The 18633-nt window shown below is 39.2% G+C and overlaps 1 protein-coding gene across 1 annotated transcript in view; it reads left to right on the top strand.

Annotated features, from left to right (window-relative positions):
* LOC127944846 (alpha-1,6-mannosylglycoprotein 6-beta-N-acetylglucosaminyltransferase B-like) overlaps nucleotides 1-18633 on the top strand; it is a 117074-nt gene that overhangs the window by 10013 nt on the left and 88428 nt on the right. The window contains exon 3 of the mRNA XM_052541174.1: nucleotides 12552-12696. Within this exon, the coding sequence (XP_052397134.1) occupies nucleotides 12552-12696 (145 nt within the window). The remainder of the gene's footprint in view (nucleotides 1-12551; nucleotides 12697-18633) is intronic.

The raw sequence follows: 18633 nt of genomic DNA, 5'->3' as shown, positions 1-18633 counted from the left end.
AAGGAACTCAGCAGACAGGAGGCAATGCTGGATGGCATCAGCCAGCCAGCGAGATTGTTTTGAGGGCTCTCGCCTTGTGGTGTTCCGGGGGACCAGGGGAGGTCGTTCCGGAGTGAGCGGGCGAGAGGAGGAGCCCCAGAGGTCCCCACCTACCCAGCTGCCGGCGATCCCGGAGGGTCGTGTCCTGGCCGTGGCAACCCTGGGGGGTCAGGCAAGCCCCTCCCAGAGTCCTGAGGTGCCCTCCTCAGCCAGCAGTCTCCCCATGAAACGAGGGAGACGGTTTTCATGGGAGTCGGCTTCAGAGTCTTCGGCGTCCGAGTCTGCCCTGTCCGAGACCAAACTCCCCCAACCCGCCTCTGACCCAGCTGTAGCCTCTGCACCGCGCCCGAGGAGGAAGAGGAAGAAGAAGGGGCCTGCCGGTCCTGTGACCCTGTCTCCTCCCGAGCCAGCAGCGGTGAGCGTGCCTGAGCCAGCAGCGGTGAGCGCTGGCGTGCCCGTGCCAGCAGCGGAGAGAGCTGGCGTGCCCGTGCCAGCAGCGGTGAGCGCTGGCGTGCCCGTGCCAGCAGCGGAGAGAGCTGGCGTGCCCGTGCCAGCAGCGGTGAGCGCTGGCGTGCCCGTGCCAGCAGCGGAGAGAGCTGGCGTGCCCGAGCCAGCAGCGGTGGGCGTGCCCGAGCCAGCAGCGGTGGGCGTGCCCGAGCCAGCAGCGGTGGGCGTGCCCGAGCCAGCAGCGGTGGGCGTGCCCGAGCCAGCAGCGGTGGGCGTGCCCGAGCCAGCAGCGGTGGGCGTGCCCGAGCCAGCAACAGTGAGCGTGCCCGAGCTGGCAAAGAAGAGAGCTGCAGTCGTGAGAGCGGAGGAGAGAGCCGCGGCCGACTCTGCAGCAAAGACTCTTGTACAGTCGGTCTCATCCCATAAGGAGCTGCCTATTATCCTAGCTGCTAAAGCTTTTTCTGATTATTTGTCCCGTCTTGTCCAAATTTTAGAAGTCCCCGTCAGTCCTGTTTTGTCCCCTGACCCTGTCCCCAGAAGTCCTAAGTGTCCAGCCGTTGTCTCCCCGTGTCCTGTTGATGTGGCCCCGTGTCCCGTTGATGTGGCCCCGTGTCCAGTAGATGTTGTCCCCCCGTGTCCAGTAGATGTTGTCCCCCCGTGTCCAGTAGATGTTGTCCCCCCGCGTCCCGTAAGTCTTGCCCCGCGTCCCTTGTCTGCTCCCGTCATGTCCCCGGTCAGTTGTCCCGAGACCCCTCCCCGCCCCTCACCACCCAGACCTGCCCGTACCCCCCGTCGTCAGCCTTTGTCCTGTCCTCCTAAGATTCCTACCCCACCCACTCACCCTGGTCTGTCCCCCATGAACTTTGTGGTCCCGCCTCCTCCCCTTCCCTGTTTGTTTTTTTTGATTTGTCACCCTAACCCTGCCGTCGTGTATTCATGTCTGCCTTTGTTATTATTTGTCATGTCTTGTTGGTTTGTGTCGGTGTCCCAGTCCGTCATGTCAGTCATGTCTCGTGTTTGATGTTCCCTTGAGGAGCGTCTGGAAGCCGCTCCTTAAGGGAGGGGTTCTGTCATGATTCTGCCCTCGTGTCCTTGATTTTTCCTAGTCTTGAGGCAGGATCATGACAGACCCGTGTTTTGTGTACAAGCACATGGCCTTGCCTTTGGGCCATGTGCTTGTGTTGTCTCGTTCCCTTGCCCCGCCCCCCTTGTTAACCTAGTCGTGTCTTGATTGTCCCATCTGTGCCACCTGTCGTGTCTTGATTGTTCCCCCTATTTAGCTTTCCTAGTGTGCTCTGTCTTGCGTCGGTTCATTGAGATTTGTTCCCTAACATTTGTGTTTGTACCTCGTCTGAGATTATTCCACAGCTACGATTGTTCCTGAAGAAGTGTTTTGTATCACTGTGAGTGTTTATTTGTAGTCAGTGTTCTCTAGTTTTGAGTCTTTGTTTATCTTGCCTTGTCAGTCCTGTTTAGTTATTTTTGTATCTGCCCTAGTCCTTGTTTTCCCCCTCGTGGGTTTTTATTTCCCCCTTTTTGTAAATAAACCTGTTTGTGTTGTAAATCCTGTCTGCACCTGAGTTCCTCCCTTACCAAGATCCTGACAAATATGTAATAAAAAAGACAATTTCAGAAGAAGCGTATGAAAATACTGTTACAAAAAAATAACTGAGCAGGGGAAGTATTAATTAGGCTGTTTCACAAAAAAGAGAGTGCTGTGTAACTGTTCTAGGTCAATGTGTGATGTGTCAACAAAGAAATTAAATTATGTTTGGGTTCTGAAGTCAAACCATATAAAATCCTGTTTTAAATGATTTTTTTATTATTATTTGTGTGTGTAATGACATTAAGAGAGGAGCCATATAACAAGCAAACAAACAATGAATGCATATATATATATATATATATATATATAATCTATTCTATTCTCAAAGTTGGGTTGGGAGCTGGGTCTATACTTAGCGAGTTATGATGACTTTCACCTTGATATTTTATAACCGACTGGTTGAGGCCAGCCTAACGGACAGCGACACTGAACCGAGCTCTCTTCTGCGAAGTTCTCCTCAAAGTCCCTCCTGCACCGGAACGAACAAATACAAATCGCAGTTTGAAACAAATAACAAGATGTGAAAGAGCCGATTCAGTACTCGCGGTGTTCTGGGGTTCAGGGTTCACGCAGAGGTGTCTCGAGATGCTAATAAAAATAAGCGTTTTCAAGTGTTTTGATCAAAACACTTGAACATCGAATTTGCTTATTTTTGCTCTAGTGCCGACAAATACATATGAAATATGTCAAAATATCCACCTTGGAAATTATGCTCGAAAAAACTGTCAGTTATTTCTCAAGTGAAAGTAAACAGTTAAGGAAAAACTGGATGTGTATTATATTGGATGCGTTCATCGTCTCTTAAAGTGACCACGCCTAATTTAGCTACTGGCTGCTGTAATGTTAATCCAAGAAAATGAAAATCACTCACTGCTCTTGACTACTTTGTAGTTTTAACAGTCAAACCAAAAGTTATTCAGACACCAGATATATTTTTTGATATATATAGCAAAACTGTAATAATGTGAGAAATGTTGAAGGTGTCTGAATAAATGTAGGTTTCATTGTATATTTCATTTTTACATTGAAGACTATCCAGTACTTTTTTACATTTAATTATTTCGTTTCTGTACCTTGACACCTACAAACTTGAAAAAACCTTAAACATTGTGTTAATAGCACAAATAAATAAAAATAAACGAACATACAAATTAGACAAACAGGGCCCACTGGTACAACCTTTTCCCCTGGTCCCCGCTTGTGCAATGTGGAATTAGTTTACAGCTTTTTCAAGCAGTTTGTGATGCATTTTGGAAACAGGAGATGAGCCCCTTTTCTAATGCACCACCTAGCTTGATAAACTCCTTCTCAAAGACTTACTGTTTGTCAATTTTATTTGGGTTACACCCATATTCTGAATGCCGTCGGCAGAATTCGAATGAGCCATTTTAATCTAGATTAACTTCAAGATCACAGTGAGATTCATCTAGATTAAAAAAAATAATATATGCCCACCTCTAATATATATATATATATATATATATATATATATATATATATATATATATATATATATATAAATGTTTTTGCTTTCACTGTTCAGTTACTATTCATTAGAATTCACAAAACAAATAGCAAGTCATCATCTTTTTGGACAATTGGCTGATTGAGTTTACAAAACTAGTCTGAATGATTTAATCACAAATTTGACTTATTTAGTTTTTTTTTAGTGCAGCTCATTTCAACTAAATTTCATTTAGTTCATTACATCTTGGAAATATTGCACAAGTTATATGGAATACAAACATGCTGCTTTTGCGTCCTTTTTTAATCTTCAGCATCTCGGTCCAAAATTGATAATTCTACAAAATTTCCTAGAATCACAAGTTCAGACACTGGACTAATCATTTAAAGCCAAACTAACAGCTGTGACGCCAGGAGTGCATCAGTGATAACCAAAATGTTGCCTAGCTGTGCTAGGTCACTAGCTTCTGAAACAAAGCTTTTGTTTCCTACAGCTGAAAGAGATAGCGGGATGGTGGCACATTGAGGGCCACTCACGTTCTTCTGGACGACAGTGGTCATTGTTTAAAGCCGTAAGAGCAGTGGAGTGTGTGATGAAGAGCCAAAAGTCATTTCCTCTCTCTCTCGGATTCAGCGCTAATATTCCTAATCGTTCCACAGCTCTTTTCCCTTTTCTGTCACATGCTTTCTAATCCTTCCCTCAAGCCTATTTACTCTGATTTCATATCCCTGAGTGAGTACTAATTGAAGCGTGCACACACACACACACACTTGCATAAGATGATTGAATCCTGCTCTTATCCCTGAGCTGTTGTGAGACACGGATGAGACTAGAGATGAAACGGTCTGAAAATTTCTTATCACAGTTATGGCGATCAAAATTATCATGGTTATCAGTATTTTCAAGGTCTTGTTAAAATGTGCTGGAACAAAAATAAAAATAAAAACCTGACATAAATTGTTTCACCAAGTTTAATATAGGATCTATTAAAATATATAAGATCAACAAACATCAAATAAAAACAGTTTTAGCAATAAAACAATAACGTTACCAATGATGTCTGGATTTTAAATGAAAACATGACTGAAAACTGTTGATCTAGAATCTACGAAAATGTTCAAATAAAGCTTTGAAAAAGTTTCATAAATGGTAAACCTCACATTTCAGCCTTTAAATTAAGAAAGGGTTAAGTCAAAATGATAATTGATTAATAAATGATCACATGTATTTTACTGCTCCATAAGTAATCCTAGATAGCTTATCCCAATTGTTTAAATGTGTGGGATCCACATAAACTTGTTTTTCATCAACTGCTCAAAATTTACAGCAGGGCATGCATATTCAGTCAATTTCCTGGCCAGACAAAAACTGCACACAGGTTGTAAATGTAACTCTCTGTAAATCCACTCTCTGACACTAGTTGGCGCTTGTGGAACAGCAAAATTAGAGCCGCAACCACTCTCAGAGCTGTTACTGTAACCTTAATGATAATTAAAATATGAAACGGTAATACTAACCATGGTGAATTTCATCATGATTTATCATCAAACCTGTAATCTTTTCATCCTTAGATGAGATGCAATAAAGGTCTGCACTATTAGATTGTGAGTGTGGAGCAGGTGAAAAAAAAAGAGATGAATACTGATATTTATTTATAAAATTCTCTCATCATAGATGTCTGAAAGCAAGGGATTCAATTTTCAAGAAAAAATTGAGAATTCATTATTTCTTTACTCTGTCCTGCATGTACCTTCTTATTTCTTTATTTCTTTCGTTCTTTTTTCCTCTCGAGTCACTTCATCCAGCAGCAATATGCAAAGCGAGTTTAAATTACACTGATATGGCACTTCATTTGCCAGAGAAAGTCGTTTTTGTTTTGACGTGCTGAATATATGCACACCTGCACTCATAAGGTGGGCATTCACTGCTACTAATCATCGTTGGTGAGGAGAGGTGTAGAATTTTGATTATTTTTGGAGAATTTTGTCCAGACTACCTGCAGTTTGCATTTACTTAATGAGAATGCATTATAAAACACTTGAATAACACACACACACACACACACACACACCTGCTTCAGTTAATAGTCGTGCATGTGTGGGTGTGTTCCTGAGCTACATTATTAACAATGCCATACTTTTATTGCTCATATTTATAGTTGAGGCAGTTATCAACCAGCTTGCAACAACTGTTAAACACGTCTTGTCTTCACCAATCACCCTGAACATCCAAGCAGCTGGCTAACAACCACTTCTGGTAACCATCTAAACAAAATATTATGGAGTCCGGTGCAATTTAGGATCACTCAAAAACTCTTTTTTGGCGTAATACTGATTAGCAGATTAATCTATGTATGTATTATGTATGTAGGCATTTATTTATTTATATTCATATGTAATCTCATAATGTCCAAAAAAATGTTTGTTTCTGGAGAGCTGCAGAGTTTTGCTCCAACCATAATTAAACACACCATGTACTACAGAAATCAAGGTCTTCAGACTTATTAGAAACTAGGCAAGTGTGTTGGTTTTGGTTTGAACTCAAATTTGCAGGACCTTGGTTCTCCAGAAGCAGGATTGGACCAATGACACTGAACACACCGTCAACAGTCAAGAAAGCCCTAGCAACCACTCTGAACACCCTAGCAACTGATAGGCACACCCTAGCTTTTACTTTGACCACTCAGAACACCGTAACAACCACTAAGAAATGTCGTAGCAACCAAACAGACAACCTTAATCGCAAACAGAAAAGGTCAGCAACCACCCAGAACACAAGCACAACTCTGCTATAACGTTATTTTGAAAAGGCTTTCACTAAAATTGCAAAAATGACAAAAGCATATCTTGACAAACTTTAATTTGTTAGATCAGATTTGCCACGGAATTCTAAATCCATGTCCCAACATTCTGCATATGTGGCTTTCTATGAACATAATGTGACTTTATTCTTCTTCCAATTAGAGACTGAAAACATCAGTCTGTTCTGCTGGAGGAAGCCCATCACATTGCACCCACGCTTCAGGAAAGATTTATTCCAGCTGTTCAGAACAGAAGATTCTCAACCCTTAGAAGGCAGATATACTGTATTGATCCCTGAGGAGTAGTTCAGAGGTAATGAGCAGTCTTAGCAGAGTATGGTTTCTATCTGTTGACCTCTAGGTGTTGTGCCCAGCATGCATCTACTGCCTCACTCTGCCCAAACTCAGCCCAGATGGGACTGAAACTATCTATCCTTGGTTCAGATGGGCTATGTCTTATACACTAAGCCAACAGGGCTTACAGCATGCTACAATACCAAGCCACAGTCAATCACAGCGGTACACTCTTCCATATTCAGGAGCTCACAGCCAGCAGTGAATGTTTACCCAACAGCCTGCACTGAGTCAGAATGTTTACCTACCAGCATGCTTCTCCAAGCTTATCTTGGAGTCTCCAAAAGATGCAATAGACTCTGACTTCGCTGAAGGTTGTGTTAAGTGTTATCACAACTGTGAAAGTTGTATTAAGTGTTGCCATTGGCTTGCCTTATATAACTTGGTACTTTATTATTCATGAACAAAAGAATACCTTTAACGTGTGGCGAAAGGGGAGAAATCACGGAAAACAGGATTACTATGCACACTGCCTTCCAAAAAAAAAGATTTCAATAAGCAAATACTAAAGAGTTTAGCATGCAAACCTGATGCAGTGTGTAGCTTTTCAGTTCTTAAAAAAAAAATGTTAGAAGACACACTCATGTCCATATTCCAGGATGACAATGTCAAGCTCCACCAGGCATAATTTGTGAAACAGTGATTAATAGAGCATGAAGAATCACTTTCATGTATGAATTGGCCACCACAGAGTCCCGAGCTTAACCCTATTAAGGATGTGCTGGAGTCGACTTTACAGAGTGGTTCAACTGTCCTATTGTCAACACAAGATCTCAGCCAAAAATGTATGCAACTCTTAATAGAAATAAATGCTATGATGTTGCATGATGTTGTCAACACAATGCCACAATAATTGGACAATATAATCAAAGCTAAAAGCAGTGTGCAGCTGTTTTTTTTTTGTTTTGTTTTTTTCAGTTCAACCAACAGAAATTCTACTGATATACTACAACATAAACCAGCACAAATTCCATGTCGATCTAGGCTGGTTTATGCTGGTTTATCTGTTGGACCAACATTGTCATTGAATCAAATGCTAATCTCAAGCAAAACATGGATGCCGATGCCGGGATTGGAAATGATTAAAAACAGGACTGTAAATCTGTAAATAATATGTGATAGAGAACACTAGATACAGTATTACTCTATTACTCAAACCCATTCACCCACACATAACATGTATAATGGCCTTATGGATTTCTAACACAGACACCTGCAAACATGCACACACAAGCATTCCTTCCAAGATCCGGCTCCAGTCAGCAGTATACAGCCACATGTGGGAGTCATGAATCACTCTATCAGCCCTCGCCGTTTAACAAATAGGGGATTTTCAGTAAGCTAATAAATACATCCGGAAGCTGATGCAGCATACGTTAGTGGGATTAGTAGGCACACGCTGCTCGCATCGTTCACTGATCCAGAGCTTTGAAAATGGTTTACGCCTTAAAGTCAACCTTAGAACAAGATCAAATGTATCGCTTAGGGTTCGGGAAGATTTTGGGAATCAGGGATAATGATTTTACATCTCCGCTGGGATTTGATTGTGGTATAGTAAACACTGAAACGTGTACTAATTCCTATAGACACATTTTGCCAATTTGGAGGCAAGTTAAATTGGATAAGACTTGGAACAAGACCAAAATTAATTTGCATGCTGGTGTAGGTTTGTTTATATTGGTAATAGCTGGGTTTGATGCTGGTCTGGTGGACCAGCATAGATGGGTCTTTAAGTGGTCCTCAAGTCAAGGCAAGTCATGACTGAGAACAGAATGGGAATGCATACGTGTTGAAGTCATAACAGAGACCTGAAGAGGGTCTGAATATTTCAGACCATGATAATATGCCTTCTTTTGGGTGAATAAAGCTTGGTTTCGTGTTAGTGTTAAGCAAACATCCAAAGTGCACATACAGTGTGTTCCTGTCCAGAGATATAGCACAGACCGGATCATATTCTTAAGCCCACATGGACAACAAAAAATAGCTGCAATTGATTTGTTTTGGTTTATTTGTTTATATAGCACTGCTAAAAACCCAAGGGTTGCCCACAGTGCTTTACGTAAAAAGCTAAGATCCAAAAACCGTCAAACAGTCAAAATATGGCCTTGGACACGTGGCGGAATCCAGTCTCAAGTACAACAACACTGTCTGGCTGACCAAGATGAAAAAACCAGTACATCAGCAACAAAAACAAATCATGCTAGATTTCAGGTTCAGCAGGGATATTCAAAGACATTAGTAATCCAAAACTCCATGCACTGTGAAATCCACCTCCACTTCTCAAAAGCAGAAAGAGGATTTCTCATCAGATTACAGACCCAATAACCATTACATATCTCACAATTAAGCAAACACTGGTGACTTTCTCATGGACAGTAATGACTGTGCTGCCGGATTTACTGTCTGGAAAGTTCTGGATGCATAATAAGGTTGATAAAGAAACACAAAGGGAAAAGTTTGGGACATAATGCCTCCTGATACCTTACTGCTAGGGTACTTGTATTATGTAGTTTGAATGAAGCTAAGGAATGACAAAAATAAATATTCCAGTCTATTTTTAAACCACTGTCTGTAGTCTTCTGTCAGTATCCTCTAACAGTCATTTTGATTTACCCTCAGTAAATGAGCGAATGAAAAACTTCCAGACTTTGAAAATGTAAAATTGCATACTGGCATGTGAATGGTGGTTGTTTACCAACCTTTTGCTCCCTTTTGCTCAGTATACAGTGCAAGGGACATAAAAGCGATGTTATATAACTATTCAAAAATCACTCGCTGCATCCTAATTTGCATACAATCTGTTGTGAATTCTATGCATGATTAAAATTTGCATCCCAAATAATGGTAGACCTGCACTGAAAATAGTATGCCAAAGATGCCCAGATGGTGTACTCTTTGAGCTGATTTTTTAAGTATGTGTCTGAGCAGGTTTTTTTTTTTTTTTTTTTTATCTAATTTCAAAACTATTGCTCGTCTTAATTTGCCACCATGCTAGTTGATTTCTACAAGTCAAGCTAGTCTGGTTGTAGTTTTGGGCAGCTGAACACCATCTAAACAAGATTAAAAAGGATTAAAATCCAGCAAACAACCATTTATCTTTTTTTTTTTTTTTTGCTTATTCTTGTTGCTACATCTTATTGCTTTTATAAAACGGTTATTCCATATATGTAGTATTTTTTTTCCAGAATAAAACAGAGCTTTCTTTCTTTTTGTTTAATCTTTTTAAAAGACAGAACAGTGTTTCATATGTTTGTCTGATCATCCTGAAGTAGCACCCTGCAGGCCAAAACCTTAATCTTAAAACCATTAATCATTTTTACACATCTTCCAATTGATTGGATGAAATCACTATGCAGCCTCATATATGAGAGCAGTGACTGCACAAAATTCAGTGAGATCAAAAGCACTCAGTGGTCATCAAATTAGCAGACCAAGGTTAACATCTGGATCAAAACATTTTAAGCTCTTTCTGGACATAGTTCCAGATATCACCTGCCATTGTTTTGTCATGCAGCCTATTTTAAGTTTGGTATGAAATCATTATTACTTTCGAGTGAGACCTCGTGAAGAAATGCCTGTGCATTAACTAAGGATGAGTCACAATAGTTTACAAATCAACCGACAGATTCTTGTTTTGTTTTTTTGTTTTTTGTTTTTTGCAGTTGATGGCATGTCAACCTAAACTTGGCATGAAATGAAAATACAATCTATATTTTTAATACTTCCATTAGTTAATGTTACTTAATGTATTAAGCAACACGAACAAACAATGGACAATGCATTACATTATTTTTCATGTTAGTTCATGAAAATAGAGTTGTTTATTGTTAGTTCACAGTGCATTAACTAATGTTAACCAGCACAACTGTTGATTTTAATAATGCATTAGCAAATCCTGAAATTAATGTTAGCTAAGATTAATAAATGCTGTAGAAGTATTGTTCTAGCTTAGTTCATTTTAACTAAAGTAAATAACCATTGTTAACTTATGAAACTTATTGTAAAGTGTTTCTTTTAAATTGTCATAACTCAATCTTCTAGTGACATTTGCTGGATTTCTCCAGTCATTTTGTCCTTTATAAACCCAACTTTCTTACAATTATCCACAAGCTTGTATTCATTATTGCCTCCATCCAACCAAGAAAAAATAGCACAGAACCAAGTCTCCATCCTAGGTTTTATATATATATATATATATTTATATATATTTTATGTTTCACTTGGCTATGTGTCACAATTCAAGATCCGCCGCAACTTCTCAGCTTAATGGAAATAAAAGAAAAGAAGACTATATACATGGTCTTAATGACCATTCGCAGTCATGTAAACATGTAACCTAAACTTGGGGCTCAGTGGTAGAGCATTTTGTTAGCAGTGCAAAAGGTTGTGGGTTTGATTCCCAAGGAACACACATTCTGGTAAAAAAAAATATATAATAATAAATGTGTAGCCTGAATGCACTGTTAGTCGCTTTGGATAAACCTGTATGCTAAAATTAATAAATGTAAAACACACTTCTGTATGCATAGACTCATTATTATTTCAAGACAATTAAAGACAATGGGTTCTAGTGTTTTCTTTTCTTTGAAATATTCTTTGAAATATGACATAAATGCATGCAAGCTGGAAACAACATGAGGGTGAGTACAATCACAGAGCAAAGCATTTCACTTACAATCAAAGTGCACAAATCTAACTCTGAGAAGTGTTGACCCCAAAATAAAGTAGTCTACCCCTGAGGAAGATCAGCCACGGAGGCCTTCGTGTGGGTAAAAGAAACTCTGCTATAATGTTCTTGTAGCCTTCATCATTAGTAAGATGCATTCACTTCACGATGATCTCAACTGCGAGTGGGAACAGAGAATGTCAGAGCGGAGTGTTCTGAAGGCCTACTGACCTCACAGTTGTAGAAATGTTCTGTTTAATTGGCCAGGTGAGAGGCATCCACTCACTTGCACCAGCTTCCTGGGTAACAGACGGCAGGAGTTCGGAGAGCTCTGAAATTAAACTTGACTGTCAGCCTAATTGGTCCCCTTCCTGTATTGTGTTGTTTGTGTCCTTTCTTCAGTTATGAGAGTTGAAGTAGGCTGCCTCAGCGCTGATGGTCTGCAGAGAGAGGCTGTGCTAATGAGACACTTTTGAAATGTTGTTGAATAAAACCCTCAGCCTGTTGTTTGTATTATGAGTAAATACAACTAATATGCCAGCGAATTTAGCTCGGTCTCCATTTAGGCTCTTTGTTTTGCCATGACTTTGTTTTTGAGCTTTTCTCAGCAGTACAACCCCAGAGTATTTTTATTTCTGTTTTGTGTTTTTCCTCGGGTTTAAAAGACTGGCTCAGGCTAACATAAATTTCCATGCTGGACTGGTGCTGGTCTAACAGCGTAGGGACCCGTATAGCAGTGGTGTCAACTGTTCTTCCATAAATTACTCTCGTGTCATTTCAAACCTTTATGTAGAACACAAAAGATGATGTTTACAAAGTCATGGCACACAAATCTACCCCATACAATCAAAGAAAAGTGGATCTGATATGGTCTGATATGCTTTAAAAATTACAAAAAAAGGCAATAGTTTAGTTCAAAATTTAAGCTATTGCTGCAATTGCTGCAATTTTTCTATATGTTCTCTCAAACATTGTGTGTGTGTGTGTGTGTTCTACAAAAGAAAGTGATACTACTTCAGAATAGCAAATTTACAATGAGTAAATAATATACATTTTTGAGTTAGCAATCCCTTTCTGAATCTTACCTCGATCTTTTCAGCAATGTCTGTAACCATTATCGTGTTGCTTGGTGCATGTGTCTGAACTGACATGTCCTCATTCTTTTGTGTAACAGTGTTGGGTGGTCTCGAGTCTCGTGGGGTCCTGAGGAAGATCAGTGATATGCTGGAGATAATCATGAAGAGGATCGACACCCTATCAAAACTGAGCAACAGCAGCGAGTCCCACAGACTGGAGGAGTTGAGCTCTGCTCTCCACAGGTGCAGCTTCACATTCATGATTACAGCACAGCAGTAGCATTCTACAAGTCAGGTGCCATCAAGTCACCAAGGGATAATCATATTTACAAGATGAGTCGCACACGAACGGCACCACTGTTTTAATTGCCAGTTATCTCCATGTATGTCTTTGTGCTGTTAGCGCACGGTTCAACTGAAAATGCAGTTCATCATGGCTTGAGGACAAATGAATCACAATCAAATGTTTGTGTCCCATAACGCTCTTTTGTTTTACTGAATATCTGCGTTGGTTTCTATGGCAGTGTCGTTGTTTAAGTAAGCCTATGCTAAAAAACAACAATGACAGCAAAACAGTGTGCAGTACAGATGTTGTCTCACGACATGACAACATGCTGCCGTCGCACTGGATTATATTTCCTCTTATGAGGCAGAGGCAGAAATGCAGGAAGCTGGAATGTGTTGACTTTATTTATTCCATGCCCCCGTGTCTGCAATCTCATGGCTCTAAGATGTGCGTATACTATACACTTAACTTGCACTTTGCGACAACAAAAGCTTGTTTCTGCATAAATGTTCAGCATGTTTTCTACAAAAAAACAACAACAAAAGGTCTGACATGTTTATGCTTTATGTGACGTGAGAATGTGAAAAAGCTACGCTAAACCCGATCTGACCAGTCAGACTGAAACGTTTTTTTTTTTTTTTGGAACGCGATTTGAACACAATTTCAAACCACATTTGAATGTAGCTTGAAACGGATTAGCAAAAAATCAGAGTTCATGTAGTCTGTTGCCGCTCAGACTATCTATCTATTTATGATTGGATTTCAGTTGGATTTTCAGAGAAATCAGATTTGGGCTCACAGTCTGAACAAGGTTTATGTGTAAACCGGTTTGCATACATTGTGTGTATAAGATGAAGAATAGCACCAAGCAAAGCTGCTGGTTAATGAGGCAACTGGCCCGCACGACCAACACACATCTGTCATCATTTTCTGTGGCTGCAAGAGAATAAAATATTATACAGAAATAAACATAAACTGAGAAAATATAGAGATTTTCACATATCTTAAACTTCACAAAAATGCTTCTTAAGAAAGCTCAACGCATTCCTTTTATCCTAGTCACAACAACTGAGCACACATCACATCGCAGTGACAAGTTTTTGCAAGTGGGAAGTTCCCCATAGGTCTGGAAGGCAGCAGCTGTCGCTATGTTTCAGATAAAGTCAGCTTCTTGCAGATGAGTTAGTTAAGACACTTTCCAGAGTTTTCAGCTGTCTCCATGGAAACAGATGCCTGTCACATCAGAAGTGTAAACGGGCGCTGGTGCCATGGCTTTACTTTGTGATTTCTCCAGACATCAACGAATCTTAGAAGATAAGAACACCCACACACCCCAGCTATACAATCTTTGATGCGCATCAAAGTATGATGTCAACTTTAAATTTCTTCTGTTTCGTTGAAAAGTAATCAATGGAAGTGATAGTTTAAAGCTGAAGTATATCATTCCTGCACCAGTAGTGTCACCAATGGAACTGCAAAAAATAAATAAACTGTCAGACCATTGATGCTTTCAGACATGAAACCTGGTAAATTACCGTGAAATGACCAGATTACTTTTCTGGTAAACACACAAATGCTTTACATCTTGTGAAAGTCGACACTTCACTTTTACTTCATTTCTGACGCCAAAATACGGCTCACACAACAGTACTAAAATACGAATAAGCGTTGTGTTGTCAATCAACAGAAATGACCTTTAAATGCTTCACTGCTTTCTACATCTGCCTGGATGAGGAGACACATTTTAGTTTCACTATCTGTCCAACTTGACAACATTTTTGGACTTCTGAGTGACAGGCGTGAGGGGCTGATCGCACAGAATGCATTAATGCGAGAAAAAGGAGAGATGCTGCACAATAATAGCCAACGTAGAGCCACAGATGAATGGAAAAAAGACAGGGTAAAGCATGAAGATGCACCGCAACAATCAACGATGTCCCTCCAGCTCATGTTTATATAGAACAAAGTATTCAAATTATTACTGTAAACAGTGTGACGCACCATCACAGTCAAAATGTTATAATTGGCCCAAAGCACATTTATAAGATCAGTGCATTCCTTCAAACCTTTTACATGTTTGTTCACAAATTGCATTATAACGGCAATTTAATGAAAATGTTACTTCTCATCTTCTCATCCTGGAAAAATTTAAAACCGATTTATGGGTATATTTTCACAAGGTCTTGTTCACACATGATTTCTAAACAGCAATTTACTAGTAATTTTCCATTAAGACTGTATTTATGAAAGGAGTTTAAGCTACTGTTTTGGTTTGGTTTGCTCAGGACAAGGATAATGTTAATTGTATTGTTGATATATGATTCTGATTCTGGTTCTGATAACAGACTTATTTTGGACGCGGTTTTTCTATGCTGTTTGGCTTTTCATACAAACGCAGCAGCAGGTCACTGAAACAGAACATTTCTGAAAATGAAAAAACTCTGGTTGCAGTGTTATCGTGTAGACGTCGGAGCCAGAGCTGTTATCTCCGCCTACTGGAAACTTTTTTCAGGCTTCTGATTGGCCAGCATGATTTAAAGTTTGAGATTATATCACAACGTGTTGGTTTGACAGTGCATCATTGCATGTGTTTTGAGTTTTCACTTGGATGGAGATTTTACGGAAGAAGGAAAATATTACCCATGTACATGTGGACATGGCCTCAAATTCAAGTTTTGTAGACTAAAAAGCATCACACCAAATGGAATGAGAGGTTAAGAACTACAATATACTACAGCTACAATTTATAATTCAATAAAATATAATAATAATAAAATAAAAAGTACAAACAGGGTTGTGGAAATGTGTCTAAATCTAAATTAAATAAGATTATTTAAAAAAAAATATATATATTTTTTTTTTTTGCATTTTGGATATAGTGTGCATATACTGTACTGTCATTTATACAGTAATGTGTAGTCTACAGTCAGATCTCATTTTTATTCACTCATTCACCTTATAGCAAACTATGTTCCATTTGTTATATATTTAATAGTGAATGAGTAGACATGTTCATCAAGGTGTAAAATCAAAGCGCTGTACTCTGTGTTGTTGCTGAAGGAGGTTTCTGGGCATCATATTGTTGCTGAAGTAATTATTACAGCAACTGTTTAGATATAACAGATATTGACAATACTGTCTGAACAAACACCTCTAATGTCAACACTCACGAAATGTGAAAGTCAGTCCTAATGATCGTGTTTGAAATACAGTACAGACTGAATGTAGTATCAGCGCAGCCTTAGAACTTGCGTTTCCGAAAAATCATCGCTGATGTTCTCTCTAAAGCTGATTGGTATGGATGAAAGACCACAGGACGTAAAACGCTCTGACAGTATCTAAAAAAAGAAATCTCAGAAGTGCAGAGATTGCGGAAGTCAAACATGCAAGTGACAGTTCGCTTGAACACTTTATTGTCTTTTGGTGTGAAGTCAGAAAGGTCAGGGTTCAGGTGACGTGGTTTTCGGAGCGTTCAGCTCTGTGCTGTGCAGAGGTGACATTTATTGGGAATTACAGAGTTGCTCACAGAGGGGGGCTGTTTGCCTCAGCGTGCTGCTGATGTAGCTGCAGGGCACGAGGTTGCAGGCGGTTCATGTGAGATGTATTATAAAGAAATCAAACTCTTGGTGTGAAACAAAGATGACAATTCATTCCCTAAGCTTGCAGAAAGACATTTCCCTGTCTCTGTGAAAGTCTCATGAGATACCTAAAGCAATACCTATTGAGGATTTATTGAAATAGTCTCGGATGCAAGAGAAAAATATAGTCAAAAATAATTAGAATCACACAGAGCTTGAGACGTACAGTGGGTACAGAGACAACAGTCAAAGGCTGTTTTTTTTTTTTTTGCAAACAAAGTTTTAGGATTTTGCACATTTAAAACAGGAAAAGTTATAGTACAATGAAGAAGTAAAATGAACTAAACTAGAAATAGTAAACTATTTGTAGTTTACTAATTATTAAACACATGCATAAGCAGTGGTGTATAACTGAAAGCCATACTCAAGTAAGAGTACAGATATCTTACCAGAAAATGGCTTTGGCAAAAGTTGAACAAACAATTTAGAATATTAATTGCAGAGGTGTCAAGTAACGAAGTACAAATACTTCGTTACTGTACTTAAGTAGAAATTTGGGGTATCTATACTTTACTTGAGTGATTATTTTTCAGCCGACTTTTTACTTCTACTCCTTACATTTTCAGGCAAGTATCTGTACTTTCTACTCCTTACATTTTAAAAATAGCTTCGTTACTGCTGTTTCATTTCGGCTTGTTTACATTCCGGCTTGTCATCACTAATAAAAAAAAAAAAAAAAAAAAAAAAAAACCTATCCAGATAAATCACTCCGGATGGAGTGAATTTGATTGTGGTTGGATGAGAAGTATAAACATATACCATTCCGACACCCTATTGGTCTGTACGCGATCCATCGCACCTGCATGTGACACAAATCACATCACAGTCCAGCCAGGACATAGACAGTTTTGGGTTCGTTTATCAAAAAATATATTTCTTAAAAGTAGGGTTGGGTATGGAAACGGTATCCGATCGCCTCAGAGTCAGTCCGCTTAAATTTCACATGAAACCAGCGTCAGACCGGTCTCCTCCCCGTCTTTCAGCGCGCTCTTCAATCCGCAGAGGCGCAGACCGCGAACGGAGCAACGCATGCGCACTTAAACAAACAAACAGAGGACACAAGGTGTGTGTTTATCGATAGATTGTTAGAATATCCATATCTGTGCAGTTCTTTGTCATAAATACAGTTTACAAAAGGTCACGAGGTAGCAGTCGGTTTCTCATCTGTAAAGTTTTCGCTCATCACACCACAGCCGTTTCCTCCAGCGAAAATCTAGCCCTTAACACATATGAACGAACACATACTTTAATTACACTTACTTAAATATACTTAATTTAATCATACGGACTTTATACATACACTACTGTGCAAAAGTCTTAGACACTTTAGTATTTTCACTTAAAAGAATGGTGTTCGGACAGTTATTTATATATTTTGCTGTAGTGTGTCAGTATAAAATATCAGTTTACATTTCCAAACATTAATTTTGCCGTTGTCAGAATGCTTGTGCATTCAAAATCGCACTAGATTATTATTAAAATTAATGGCAAACTGATATTTCCAACTGACACACTACAGCAAAAGATATAAATAACTGGCTTAAAACCCTTTTTGGGGAGAAAATACTCATTTTTCCATAAGACTTTTGCACAGTACTGTATTTTAAAAACGACATTGTTGCTACTTTATAAAGAATGACCATACAGTAATTCACAGAACTGATTTAAGACAGTGACAGACAGCACTCATCTTAACTAAATATCAGAGTGAGTGACAGAGATACAGTAGAAACATTATGTGTGCTTTTGTATTAAATAATGACCCAGATTGTGAAATACATTTATTAGGCTTAGATTAAGGGAAGCACAACTTGCACAACAAGCTATGGATTTATTTTAAATATTTGTAATGTTCTTTAAAGTTATCCATAGTTTTTTTGTGTTTCTTTTTTTTAAAGTATCGGTTCAGGCACCGTTTAGGAGCCGGTACCGTTTTAAAAGTATTGAAAAGGCACTGGACCCTACTTAAAAGTTATTATTTCTCACTGGCTCATTCACCAAATGGATGCTTTCTCTTTTTCCTCCACAAATTAAGCTACTGTTGGTAGTTCGGTAGCGAGACGTTTGAATAAATTAGCGTTTTCGATTGACGATGCGATTGACAAAGTTGTGATAAGTAGGCTATACCAACTTTGTAACTCGTTACCCCCCAACACTGGACATAGCAGACGTATGTACCAAATACAAGAAGCTATCAATCAAGAAAGTATCAGGATTATGATTTCTTTTTCAGTTTTAGTTTTTGATTAATCACTT

This window comes from Carassius gibelio, chromosome A3, assembly GCF_023724105.1.
Source record: "Carassius gibelio isolate Cgi1373 ecotype wild population from Czech Republic chromosome A3, carGib1.2-hapl.c, whole genome shotgun sequence".
Lineage (NCBI taxonomy): Eukaryota > Metazoa > Chordata > Actinopteri > Cypriniformes > Cyprinidae > Carassius > Carassius gibelio.
The sequence above is the reverse complement of the archived record's forward strand: the minus strand, read 5'-3'. Positions and strand labels throughout refer to the sequence as shown.